This window comes from Amblyomma maculatum, chromosome 10 (assembly GCF_055883805.1).
Source record: "Amblyomma maculatum isolate TAMU_Amacu chromosome 10, ASM5588380v1, whole genome shotgun sequence".
Lineage (NCBI taxonomy): Eukaryota > Metazoa > Arthropoda > Arachnida > Ixodida > Ixodidae > Amblyomma > Amblyomma maculatum.
Genome location: NC_139353.1, coordinates 168,656,403 through 168,670,062, shown reverse-complemented (window position 1 = coordinate 168,670,062; position 13,660 = coordinate 168,656,403). Strand labels below are relative to the sequence as shown.

The 13,660-nt window shown below is 45.1% G+C and overlaps 1 protein-coding gene across 3 annotated transcripts in view; it reads right to left on the bottom strand.

The window, feature by feature from the left end:
- Positions 1 to 13,660, bottom strand: part of LOC146177891 (enolase-phosphatase E1-like) — an 88,486-nt gene that overhangs the window by 19,739 nt on the left and 55,087 nt on the right. For all 3 annotated transcript variants that reach the window (XM_084580632.1, XM_084580631.1, XM_084580630.1), the window contains exons 4-5: positions 13,061 to 13,196; positions 27 to 147 (exon numbers count right to left, since the gene is read on the bottom strand). In XM_084580632.1, coding sequence (XP_084436758.1) covers positions 27 to 147; positions 13,061 to 13,196 — 257 coding nt within the window. The remainder of the gene's footprint in view (positions 1 to 26; positions 148 to 13,060; positions 13,197 to 13,660) is intronic.

Here is a 13,660-nt window from a genome sequence, read left to right as displayed (position 1 = left end):
CAACCTACTTGGAGTAAGACACCCACCTGCCACAATGTCGGTGAGGAAGAGGATCTGATCCCGGCCGATGGCCCGGCGGATGGCCACATAGCTGTGGGGGTTGGTTTTGGCCCCTGCTGTGGTGATGTCAAAGTAGCCATCCAGCAGCTGGGATGGCAACAAAGGTCAAAGTTTCATTAATACCAGGAGGGGAGTCCAAACAAAAAGCATTCATTCTGGGCTTTTGGTTGTCCTGTGTGGCAAACATACTAATTTTCAACATAGTACCTTGTACAGCATGAGAGCAACTAATACCTCTGTACAGCTGTGCAAGCGTGAAAGATACCAAACATTGTAGCCAAAAACTGTTGCTCAGTGAAAAATGTCTCACGAGTGAGCCAAACAACTGTTCTGTCTCAGCCTAGGGATGTTGTTCATTTCATGCACCCTAAGCATGAAATGAAATGAAAGTTTGAATTTCTTAGCACCACCTCTGAGGGCCAATTCTTCTGATGCCTTACCCAAGGAAAATTAGGACATACAGTACACATATATTCATACTGTAAACACCACAAACTAAGATACACAGGATGATCACTGTCTCGTAACTAAAGGTTCATTAGCTAAAAATCATCTATAAAGAAAAATTCAAAGGAAAGAACACACGCACAAGAAAACATGAAAATGCAACAGTAAGAAAATCTGACAGATATGCTCGTAACACCATCAAGCGCTACCGCGAAAAGCAGTCTCCCTACCGCAAAGGAAAACAGTCCGTTTGCTGATGCAATTCTGTTGGTCCTTTGCGATATGGAAAGGCTCGACAACTTCCCGTGCCGTCTGATCTCTGTGGGTGTACAGTACACGTGTGTGATTAAACAATGCAATGAGTGAGTGCACTTTTTCTTTTTCATCACTTTGCACTCCACACAATGTTTAACCAGATATGAAAGGCCATTCCCGTTTAAATTATTTCTGTAAGCACTTGTTAAGGCACCGCCTGATCTGACCAATGTAAAGGGCTCTGCAGGAAAGGGGAACACTGTGAACAGTGCCTGTCTTACAGGCTACAATTTTATCCCTGTGTGACATCCTTCTTGTGCCTTGATCTCTTCCAATACCAAGGCACAGTTGTTTGAGCTTGACAGGGGCAGAAAGAAACACACCAATATTATATCTGCTTCCTAAGTCCACGATACAACAAAGTTGAAACTTGGGTCAGTTGGTACATGTTCTTGAAAAAAAAAAACCATTCAAAAGACGAAGGACAAAGAGGAAGACGAGGCACACATAATGACTGGACTAACAACTTCCAGTCGTTGTGTGTGCCTCATCTACCTCATTGACCTTTGTCTTTTGACTTTTTTTTTTTTCAAGGAGACACGATGTGTCATGAAGCGAACAGTGTTGTAGTGCGAGGAGCCACTATTTATTAAACTACTCGTGCTGCCTTTCGACCTGCTTTGTCAGAAAAACACTGCTGAATGTATTCAAAAAATAGTAAGTAACAACCTCCCCTCTGATATATCTATATTTAACATCCTGTCAAGTGCAACCCGAGGCCTCACTTCCAGAAATTTTAATTTACCCATAAAAAGAAATGTTTATCGTGAGCGTATGCTGCAGTTTACGGGCGTTAAAATCGGGAATTCTCTACCCTATGACATAAAATGTGCCAAGAACGTTTCCACTGCAATAAAAGATCACTACCTTAAAATGAATGAAACACTTCGAGTCCAAACTTTCATTTGCCTACTGTAATTTTACGTCGTTCACCTGGTATTACCCATGTAACCCCTACATATACCTGTATTTTATTTGATGCGATATTTCTTTGCGACATGCGGCATTGTAATAGTGAGGTGACATTATGCATTCATCTTTCGTTGCTTTAATTCTTGTATAAGTTCTATGCGCTTTTGTTTGATTTGTAAGATTTTAGTTTACATTTTCTTCTCTTCATTGGTAGTTTTACGAATGTATAAGCGATAACTAACTTTCTTCACATTTATTGCGAAGTTCCTTCTTCTGATGTCTCTAACTTTCACAAATAGCTGCAACTTGTGTACTTTTTTCATTGGACCCTTTACTAGCCACTGGCTATGGGTCCAAGCAGTGTTTGCCTATTTTCCTGTAGCGCACCAATGAACAATAAAAAAAAAAAAAAAAAAAAGAAGGAAGAAGTGCAGGAGAAAAGGAGTGTGTTCGCCTGTGTTTCGAGTCCATCTGGTTTGTAACCATCCCGGGGTCTAAGCAGTGAAGCCTCAGGAGTGGACCTCCGTCACGCGCCCACATCAGTGTCTGCGCAGTCTACATCACGGCGACAAGAACCGACAGGCGAGTAGGAACCCTTTTGGAGCACGGATATACCGATCTCAATATGGTAAAACAGCAACCTTGTTTTCAGCCTGGAAGTGGCCTCACGCTTTAAGGACTCGGTCTTGATGTCCAGCAAACTTTAACCTAGCCTAGAAGCTACCTTCAATGGCATGGTTTGGTCAGAGCACTTCGCAGGCAGGAACTGATTATGCTATTTTTCACCAGAATGACCTCAGTGGGATTAAGAAGTGTCTGTCGATCTTGGGTTGTATTTCCAGCATACATGATGCAGCCGCAGGTCCAAAAACTGCAGTTCACCGTTAAATGGCGTCCCAAAGGTGAACTGTAACTCTGACCTACACTCCCTGAACACAATTAGAATGTCAACCGTTTGAGTTAGAAAATGCCCGTGTTTTACAAAAGTCGGATAGTGATTAACATATATGACTGATGTAGGCCAGATAAGTTCTTTTTTAAATCTCTGTACACGTCCGAAAGAAAAATGTCATTTCAGAGCGGAGCGACGCTCGATCCAATGCACACTCCTGATTTCTGCCCTACGAAATGCAAGTAAAACTGTAGCTGTTCTAGGAAATTTTCCATGGATATCCTACATTGTGCTACAGACACCACTTCATTATTATCATCCGTAATGTATCTTTTCACACACTTCAACAGGCAGTCATGTGGGAGGCTACAATACAGGTCTGTGGCATCTATACTAGAGGCTACACAATCACATGGGTTGTCCTCCTTTAGAAAGGACACGAGGGCGACGGAGCTGGGAATCCTGAGAGGGTCGAATGAATCCGAGGATGAAAGGTGCTGTTGCAGAAACTTTGACGTGTGATGATGCCATGTGCTGCTTTCCGATACAATCACCCTGAAGGGTACGCCAACTTTATGGGTCTTTCGTGGTGAAAAAGATATCCAGGTGCATTTTCTTGCACTGGCCAACCTGCTTGAAGGCCGAGGTTGCAGAGAAGGGAGACTGCTTGTTTCTTGACCTTGGCCTCTTTCAGTGAAGACACCTCCAAGTTCTTCATGACCGCTGCCAGGGCTTTTTCATGGAATTGGCTTTTAGAAAAGATGGTAAAACAGCTTTCCTTGTCAGGCAACAGACCCTTAGGTTCTTTGAACACATCCATTTTGCTATCGTGTTGACTGGGTTGCGTTTGGCTGCTTTTGTCTTGATCCGCTCTAGAACTTCCATGCACTCTGTAATGCAAAGGGGCCTATCGTCTGGCTATTGACTTGACATGGCTAGCTTTTCCGCCTCGTCTAGTGTGGGTTCGAAGGCATGCCTGAGGCCTAGTTTGAGTATGCTACTGATGCCGTTGGGAATCTGTTGGTCAATAAAACCTTGCCTTCTTGCTTTTCTCAGGAGTGCTTAACGGTGTCACGAGTACATGTGTCAGGTTTTTTTAGTGTTGTGTTTTTGCATTCTTTGATTTTGAAGCGAAAAGCTTCACTAGGCTAGTCAACTCTGAAACTCGCGTGTGCTCTGTTGTTAGAAAAAGCCACAGCTGCGCATGCGCAAACGACGTGACGTCACAGGAGAAGAAGAACGATGCACTGCGCTAGGTTTTCAAGCCGTCGGCATGACACCGTGACACCGTATGCCAGGAAAGAGAAGAGGAAGAATGATAGGAGACGAGATGTCAGGTGCTGCTGCTCAGGCCGAAGCCACTGCTGCACGGTGGAATGAAAACAAGAGGAGGCGGCAGGACGAGGAAAGTGAAGAACAGCGTGCCGAGCGGTTGGAAAAGAGACGTATGAGTGACGCAGCAAGACGGGCGCGTTTTACTGCTGACAAGAACACTGGATGTGACGATGAGGTTGACCGTTTGTGAAAAGTAGACCTTGGTATTCGGGTGAGTGAGCTTGGCTATGCTACTCACGAGTTTGTCTCGCTTCCCAGACAATCCATTTGAAAGTGTGTGTAGTGGGCCAACTATGCTAAGGAACCACCAGCTAAGCCATGGCATCACTGAACCTTTTCGCTTCTGATATCCAGGCTTAACCAAGCTAAGCCACCACCAATTTTTTCCTTTAAACCTTTAGTTGCAAGTCAGGACTCATCCTGTGTCCTTTTCTCGTCTCTTGCAGTGTTGTTTACAATATGAACATGTACCAACTAGCCCAGTTAAACGTTTTGCTAAATACAATATGTACTGCTGATGTGCTCGCATATGAGCCCAACAAAACTGGTGCCTTAGAACACCCAAAGCATGCTCCCTAACATCTGTGAACTGACAATGCCGACCAATGGTCCTCTGGGGTCAGGACACGATAACAAATATGCCACTTTAGCCAAAAATAAAGCTGCCAGAAAATTGCGTAAAAACAAAGTGCCTGCTATTAAAGATTTGCGCTTTAGAAAAGCCGAAAAGGAAGAAGCGTGGGGCTCGAGAAGCAGTGTGAGCACCATGTTGGGACCTCAGTAAAGATCGGCTAGCATTGTGCTTGAGTTATCTTACTCTGGCATGCTGGTAGGGACCCTTGTAAAAGCAAGCAATACTTAGTCAAGTCATGATAAACTATTACAAGCACCGAACCAAACGACATTGAACAGCAGTCAGCAGAAGTGGAGCTTCAACAGTTGCTAGAGCAACTGTGCATCGAGGTGGAAGCTCAAGAATTAACTGGATCCATTGGACGATCGAGCCGTCAAGAGATGGGTCACAGTTTGCCGATCGTGACCGCACGTAGTGGTAACGATAAAGCATGTGGCTGGCGTCGGAGCTCCTTGCCTTCGTCTTCTGTTCTGCACAGCGCCACGTCTAGTCAAGGCAAAGAGTGCTTCTTGTGCCCTTCAACGATGCACTCAACGGAATGTTGCACTTGCGACATGAGTCTGCCAGAGTGGAAAACCCTCTTAGCCAGATTCTATCATTGTTTTCTATGCAATTATGCCAATCTGCAATTATGCTGATCATTCATGGGAGGCAGCTACGACTGAAAACGGCGTCGGCTAGCATGCCATGGGCAATGATGCAACGACAAGTCACATGTAGACACAAGTGCTATTGCAAACGTTTAGAGCATGGCTGATCACAGAGAGCCAGTCGATGTATATCGGAGGTATGTTTGATGACGGCAGCCAACGGACTTTCGTTAGAACCGATATCTCAAGGAAATTAGGACTACAACCCGTGAAGACGATTGATTTGACCATCGAAGCATTTGGGACATCTATGGAATCACTACCACGCAAGTTCAATTTGGTGCGCCTACATCTGCAAAGCAGATATGACACTGTACAACATGAAATCGAGGCCATCAAAGTTCCGCTTATTTGCGACCACTGGCTGAATTTCCTAGTGCACACGTGTTCATTAAACAGTTGGTTGGGACAAAGAAATTTTTTTGTGGATGCGATGGTTTTTCCAGGCTTGAATGATCGTCTTCACGGGTTGTAGTCCCACAAGGCGCCGGACTGTCACCGCTACTATTCCTAATTTACAGTAACGATCTCCCTTGTAATATAAAATCAAAATTACGTCTTTTTGCGGATGACTGCGTCATATACAGAGAGATTAGGACGACCAACGACTCATGTTTGCTTCAATCTGATCTTAATACACTCGCCTCTTGGTCTAATAAATTCCTCCTTCCTTTAAACATTAGCAAGTGTAAATCCATGACTTTCACGAGGAAACACACTGTGAATCAGCATCAATATAGTATTGGCTCGCTTTTAATTACCCCCGCATTATCCTACAGATATCTTGGCTTCCACCTAACACCATCACTATCATGGGTAACCCACATTCAAAACATTTGCGCTGAAGCCTCATGCACACTCAGTTATCTGCGACGTAACTTGAAGGCCGCATCCCCGGAAATAAAGCAACTAGCCTATATAACTTTCATTCGCCCCAAACTAGAATATGCGTCCTCCATTTGGCATCCATCACAAGCGTATCTCGCCACCGACCTTGAAGTCGTACAGAATCGCGCCATCCGATTTATAACATCTTGCTATTCAAAGAAAACCAGTATCACAGCACTGAGACAATCCATCGCCATTCCATCGCTCATGTCACGCCGTATCATATCTCGCCTATGTCTTCTACATCACTTCTATTATCATCCCCGTACGAGACATGCAAAGCTACAGCCCCCCCACAGGACATCTAGCCGCCTAAACCATAATCATAGCATTGCACGTATCAACTGTCGCACCTTAGCATTAAATTCTTCATTTTTTCCGGACGCAATAGTACTATGGAACGCCCTGCCAAACAACATCGTATCATGCACTGATCGCAAATCATTCAGGATAAAATTAAACGACCATCTTTCGTAAAGAAATCGCTGATGACGTCGCCTGAATTGTGGGCGCGTGGGGGAGGCAGCGCTTACCTTGTCTTGACTTTTTTTACGTGTGTTTGTAGTTGTGCTGACGTTGCCATCGATGACGTACCAACCGGCTCAAGTTTCACCAGTTTCGTGAAAGCGTTTTTCTCATGCAAATTTGTATAACATTTTCGGCGTCGTTCGCTTATGGTATATTGTTCTTTTTGTTTTTAATATTATTTCGTCTAACCCTTGCATTATTTATTTTGTTTCTGTTTTCTTTTCTTGTTGTTTTAATGTTTTCCTGTTCTTGTTCGCATTGTATATCGAGTTTGCTCCCCCCTTATGTAATGCCCTCGGGCCTTTAAGGGAAAAATAAATGAAATGAAAGAAATAGATTTACTTAGGTGCAGACCGAATTTCCAAGTTCCTTTCTAGTGAAATCTGTTCCCATGACCCAGAAAAAAGCCTTGCAGTCATCATACAAGATTTGGTTGGAGTTTTTGAGGCCCTGTTTCATGTAATGGAAGCAATATATCACAAGTCAGGACAGTCTGTGTGCTTCGAACAAGCTCTTTTGACAGAGAAGTTTGGAATACACTCCAGCGTTTCTGGGAACTGAACAGCACTGGCATATGTGACCCTTCAACAAGCGCTTGCCAAGATAGCGTAGTTTTAGAAAGTTTTCCCAAGGACATCCAGCTGTGAAACGTGTGGTATAAGAGTCATTTGTTGGCCATTCAGGAGCACAAAATGACACGTGTGCCCTTCGGGACGACTGCAAGCTCGTTTCTTTTGGCCGCAACATTACTGCCCCATTTACAACACGTCGAAGCCTTTTTACAAAGTACAGCTGCTATGTAAAAAAGGCTTCCACTTGCTTTTACGTCAATGACCTCGTCACCAGTGTTTCGAGTTCCAAAGAAGTCCTTGAGGCATACAAAGAGGCAAACATATCTGCAGCGACATCCACCGAAGTAATGCCTCCTGGTGAAGACCTGTCAACACATCTTGTGGTGTTGCATGTACATCACAATGTTCTCCATGGCGGTGTAGGCGGATCCAAATGACACGAGCTCGTCAGTGTGTTAAATGTGCCCAGGCAAAACATGTGGTGTGTGCGTGTTTTTGGCTGGAAGTAGCCGCTGCTCCGACAGCACCTCTTCCAAGCGAAAGGTTGCAGAACGCTCGATCTTTCGAAATCACAGGTGTTGATTCCCCTGGTCGGTCAAAAGACCACCTAGGGATGTAGCAAAGCTTCAAATTTCTATTAAACAGCAACATGAGAAAGACTACCGCGCTAGCGATAGTATAGCGTGGAAGTTTATTGCCGAGGGAGCTGCCTGATGGGGAGGGGAAAGACTGATTAGAATCATAAAGATGTGCCAGTGGAAAACGCTCGGAAAATCATATTTTTGATACGCAGCAGCTGGGAACATTACTATCTGAAACCGAAGCTGTTGCTAAATCAAGACCAATCACCTTCATTTACTCCATTTATAATGAGTTAGGTGACCGTCACATTTCTTGTTGGGATATCGTCACTGTCTAGGCCAGAAACTAATGATGAACTGCAACAAACAGATGTTCTAAATCTGTCACTGTGGACAGTGTGCAAAAGCTGTTTGGCGGACTGGTATTATCGTGTAATCTATAGCATGTACGGATGGGATAGTCTGCTCGTGATGAATTTGCTTCTAGCAAGGATGGGAGGAAGTTAGGCCCGTTGTTCCTCGTAACCAGCTCCCCAGCCAAAAGGAATGGTACCATAGGAGAGAGCGTCAAGAAACGGTGTGCATGAATTTATCGGCTCTATAAAAGAGGAAGTGGTTGGTATATCGTGAAAAAAAATGATACCATAGGATAGAGCATTAGTTGTGCAAGTGGCATAAATGATTGATGCAGTTCAATTAGGTAATTTTTTAGAGCTAACAACAATAATAATCGGATATTTCCATTAGCGGTTGTCACCTCTGGGCCCGGAGTGTATTGAAGATCTGTGCCTGACTCTTGAGAAAAACGAAAAGGAAGAAGCGCAAGAGCGTGGGGCTCGAGGAGCAGTGTGAGCGCCATGTTGGGACCTCACGGCTGGTGTGCCTTCCTTCTTCTACACCTGCGATGTCGCCTTGCATCGCGTATTTAGGACACTTCTACAGCAAAGCTATTTCACCACCTCCCCTGGAAACTAGTGCTGAAATGTAAGGAAAGCGTCTCAATTAAAACAGTGCAAAACTAAAAACAGAGAACAGACACAAACAAGGGTTGTGGCTTGTCAATAGTCTCATAAGTTTCATTTTGTTTTGACATCAGCCACTATTGAATTGCCACTCTTAGCAGGAAAAGTACAGTAATTGTGGCTTGTACAGTAGAACCCTGCTATAGTGAACTCGGACAGATATTGCAAAGTCCCAGTTCATCTTCCACAGATGACTTTACATTTCCCCCCTTTCATAGCAAAGATACTTTTGGTAAAAATCGGTTATAGTAAAGTGCACCTGGCCGCGGCGACGACTTGCCATGAAATGTCATCACTGCACGCACGCTACCGATGATCGCGAGACAAATTAAAAAAAAAAAAATTGAGTGCTTTTTTTTTTTTTTTTTATGGCTTTACCGCCGGGCTTAGCAAAGGTGAGGGGAAGCCAACTCTATGTAGGCCTCGGAGCCTGCGCGCAGGTAGAAACAGCGAAAGACACCATGTTCATGCAAGGCTTTGGTTTGCACATGAAATCAAGCTCTGCTGTATTCGTAGTCCTTACGCTTAAGAGGTACTTCCACAAAATATAAAAAAAAAAAATCTTATAACTGAAAAAAAAATGGCTCAAATAAACAATAAGAGAGAGACATAAGGTATTTTAGAGGATTTCTTTTTCTTCATTAAGCAACAAGTAGGCATTTAATTACCAGACAGCATCTTTAGGACAATGTCATCACCAACAAGTGATATAGTAAATGCCAGCCCCAGTGACTTTACTATTGAGAGGTTGTACTGTATATCTCATTCGTACATCAGTACAAAGTTGCGAACGACTTCTACATGCAAAAACACTGCCTGTGCCACTATGCCATTCAAGTGTTCCCCCCCCCCCCCCCCCCCCACCTTCCCCCCCAAAATAAAAGAAACCTTCACTATTATTGGCCTACTCAATAACATGTGAATGAAGTAATCAAGGCAACATTTTTAAAAATCTGAATCATTTAGGCAGTTCAATCTCTCATGGAATCAACCCTATCCTTGCCACTGATACCGTGACTTTTGATTTTCGGTGCCCACTCATGTTTCGTTCTTTGGGAATGATGCTCTGATGAGCCGGAGAGGTCCACTGCACGTATGTCATGTACTGCTGGGGACAAAAATTTGCAGGACGCATTATCAGGAGTCGAAGTCGATAGCTTTGTAGTTAGCTGGTGTCTGAAGACCAGATTTAATGGTTTGAAAGTCATGTTCGGACATCGCTAGTGAAATGAAGAGATCACCAAAGAATGTGGCCAAGCTATTTGCTCATGCCAGTTGGAAAACTCCGCTTCGAAAAGTGACTAGCTTCAGCATGCATTTTTCAAGTGCTTTTCAAGTGTGGCGCCATCTAGAAGCTGCCAATAAAAGCTGTCTGTTATCGCCACCATTGCCTTCTGAAAATCGCTTCGTTTATTATCTCTTTTCCATCTTAGTTACTTTTACAACTATTATGCCTAACAGTTTCTAATAATGCACCTCTTCAGCTGTGAAAATTCACAACTTAGGAACAGTTGACTGTTTTTGCCGTATGGGTACTGTGCTAAACACATAGCGTTTAAAAACAAATTGACACTGGGAGTAAATTTTTTTTTGAAATATTGACACCCAAAGGGTAGTGGTACCGTGGGCGGTACCACTATATGTATACATTCAAATTTTGACCAATTAAAACCCGCTGTTCTTTTTATACATAGGCCTTATCAAAAATTTCGCAACTGATAATAGGGAACCAAAGCTGGAGTTTGCTCTGTGATGCCAGCGCTCGGTTTCCAGCGGAGCGGAGAGGAACTACAAAACCTACGCGCATCTGTGCCAGCACTGCGCGCGGCTGTCTGCGGAGTCTGCGCAGCCCGCTCGCTCGGGAGCGCGTGCTACAGGCAGCCACACGTGCACGCGGAGCGGGAGAAGGAGAGTGAGGATGAGGGGAGATGGTCGTGCGTCTGTGCGCGCAAAGCCGGCGCTCTTTGCCAGTGGTGTTTCTTATTTTTGCTTTTTTCTGTGCCCCGGCTGACATAGAGGCTGGCTGGAGGCACACTTTTTATCGGTGCTTTCGAAAGTGAGAAATTATGATTAACTGATCGCCGCAGACATTGTTTTCAAAGAGCGCTTGTTGGCAGGCTCAGACAAAAAAAAAACATGAACGCGAATTCGGTACTCGAAGGCAGAGGCAAGCGACAGGTATATTGAAGTACTTGAGGCGGCACCTCTTGATGTCTCTTCCATGTTGTTCAGAGAATGAAGGGTCCAGCCTTCTCGTTGAGAATTGATACGCATGTACACAGCGACGAGTGCTGCGGGTGCTGGTTGGGAAGCTTCATTTCCATTTGTGACTGCTCACTTGAAAGGGGCCTATTCAACTCTTTGGGGACAGACGTTTTAGGTGATGCTGCCGGCGCCGTGGTGGCTGCTTTCGGCGCGTTTAGGACGCGTTCCCTACAAAGGCACAAAGCATACCGCCTTACCCTTTGGTTCCTGCTGACAGTGGTCAGTGGGAGTTCACTGCTGTGGCGCTGCCATCCGAAATCAATGACTTATCTACCTTTAACGATGAGAGGTTTCTCAACGACCTGGATCACTGACGAGAGGCCGAGGCATGCCATTTTTTCGGCAGTGTCCTCTCTCCGCGAGACGAAGAGCGGGGAAATGCCTGACGACTTTTCATGCAGGCGGGGACATCTCTCCAAGTAAACCTTTGTCTTCTTAATTCCACAACTACGCTGTGCAATCCCTAGTTCAGTTATCTCCTCTAGCGAATGCGCTGTTTTGAGCTTCCGAAGCAGGATCGCGTATGAGGATAGAACGATTAACGTATGTGTTTTCTCTTTATAAGCGCCGAGTGATGGCATTAATGACATATATCTGTTTCTTGAGGCCGACTTGGTTCCGCGATGGCTGCTGCGGCACCGCCAGTTACAAACAGAGGTGCGAGATACGAACGGTACGAGATACCTAAAAAAAAACCGACAACCATCATCTCAACACGAAAGAGAGAAGAGAGAAAAACACTTTCACGAGTTTTGCGAAAAAGTGCACCGTCACTTTTTCATTCCAGTTTTTTTTTTTTCTTGTCCCCTTTGTTGGAGCGCGACGGCGGCCAGAATGCGGCCGGAGGAGGAGAGAAACAACCGAGCGCGCGCGCGTAATCACGTGCTGGAAACCAGCGCGGAGCAGACGACAGCATGCTTTTCTATGCGGCGGGGAGCAGACGATGCGGCCGCACTGCGCGGAGGTTTTGACGGGGTCTCCATGGAGGGCGCTGACGCACAGAGCTGCGCAACGCCCCCTGGCCCAGGTTTTCTCCCCTATATTAACGAGCTCCAAGAATGTGACGCTTGTATGCCAAATTTGCTTTTCTCGTGTCCTGGAAACTTTTGTCCCCAGTAGTACACAATCATGCATTCAGAGCTCCAAGAATGTGACGCTTGTATGCCAAATTTGCTTTTCTCGTGTCCTGGAAACTTTTGTCCCCAGTAGTACACAATCATGCATTCAGGTGTTCACTGGGTAAGCGGCAAAAGAACAGTGCGAAAAAACGAGGGCGAAGGAACACTGAAACCCAGCACAGGTGACTCATAAAGGGTCTATCGGCGCTCGTCCTGTGTTTTGCTTAGTGCTGTTCTTTCCAACCAGCCTAGGCAAAGATCTTGATTGTTTACTGGGATAGGCTGAAGATTTTCTTTTTACTCTATATCATAAGTTTCAAATCGGTTAACCTTCTATCGGTTAACTGCCGCTCCATGGCTCACATCACACTAAATTACTCATGCAGATCAAATGCATTAAAAAATTGCTTTTTCCCGCATACTATTTGCAAAGGAAATGTGTCACCTGCTGACACTGTTGACTGCCCCACGGTTTCTTCACTCCTCGATGCACTTGCGCATCAACTATAAATAACATGTGTGCCGCTCCCCGTCAATTGACCCACATGATATATATTGTCACGTTTGTCTTCCGATTTATCCTTCAATGCCTAGGACCATTTTTGTTCACTCCTACCCATGCCCTGATAACAAGGCTGTCAGTACAAGGCTGTTTTGTCCACACCCTGATAACAAGGCTGCCAGTACCTGTAAAATAAATATAACTCTGCTCATTTTTCCTAGGCTGCTCAGATGCAGAAGCTTTCTGAAATTTCTCGTTTCTTAGCAACACAGCCACCTTTCTTAACCAAAAATCAAAAGCATAGTTCCCGGAAGAATACAGGCTAAGCAGGGGACTGACCCTGGTGATGTCCCCCTCTGTGGTGTGGGCAAAGAGCAGCTGCTGGGCCTGCACGCTGCCTGAGGAGTAGATGAACAGGGGCAGGCCCCGGCCAGATTTCCACGCAGTCAGCGTACGCACCACATCTGGGTACAGCCTGCAGCAACAAGTACCTTATTTTATAACGTGCCTTTCCTGCTTCGGCCATGTTTGGATAAATAAACAAAATAAAATACAGTCAGCAGCCACGCCAAACATGCAATTGATCTTGAGGAGCCTGTTGCCATGGACTGATCCATGCCCATGACGACACATTCTTCAAGACCGCACTTAGACAGAAGCCGCTGTTAATTACCAGTAGCAACTAAATTTTTCCTAGTCTAGATCATCATCATCAGCCCGACTATACCCACTGCAGGGCGAAGGCCTCTCCCATATTTCTCCACTTAGCCTGGTTCTGTGCTAGCTGCATCCACTTGACCCCTGCGAACTTCTTAACCTCATCCGCCCACCTAACTTTCTGCAGCCCCCTGCTATGCTTTCCTTCCCTTGGAATCCAATTTGTTACCCTAAGCAACTATCGGTTATCCTCTCTTCGCACTACATGTCCTGCCCATGCCC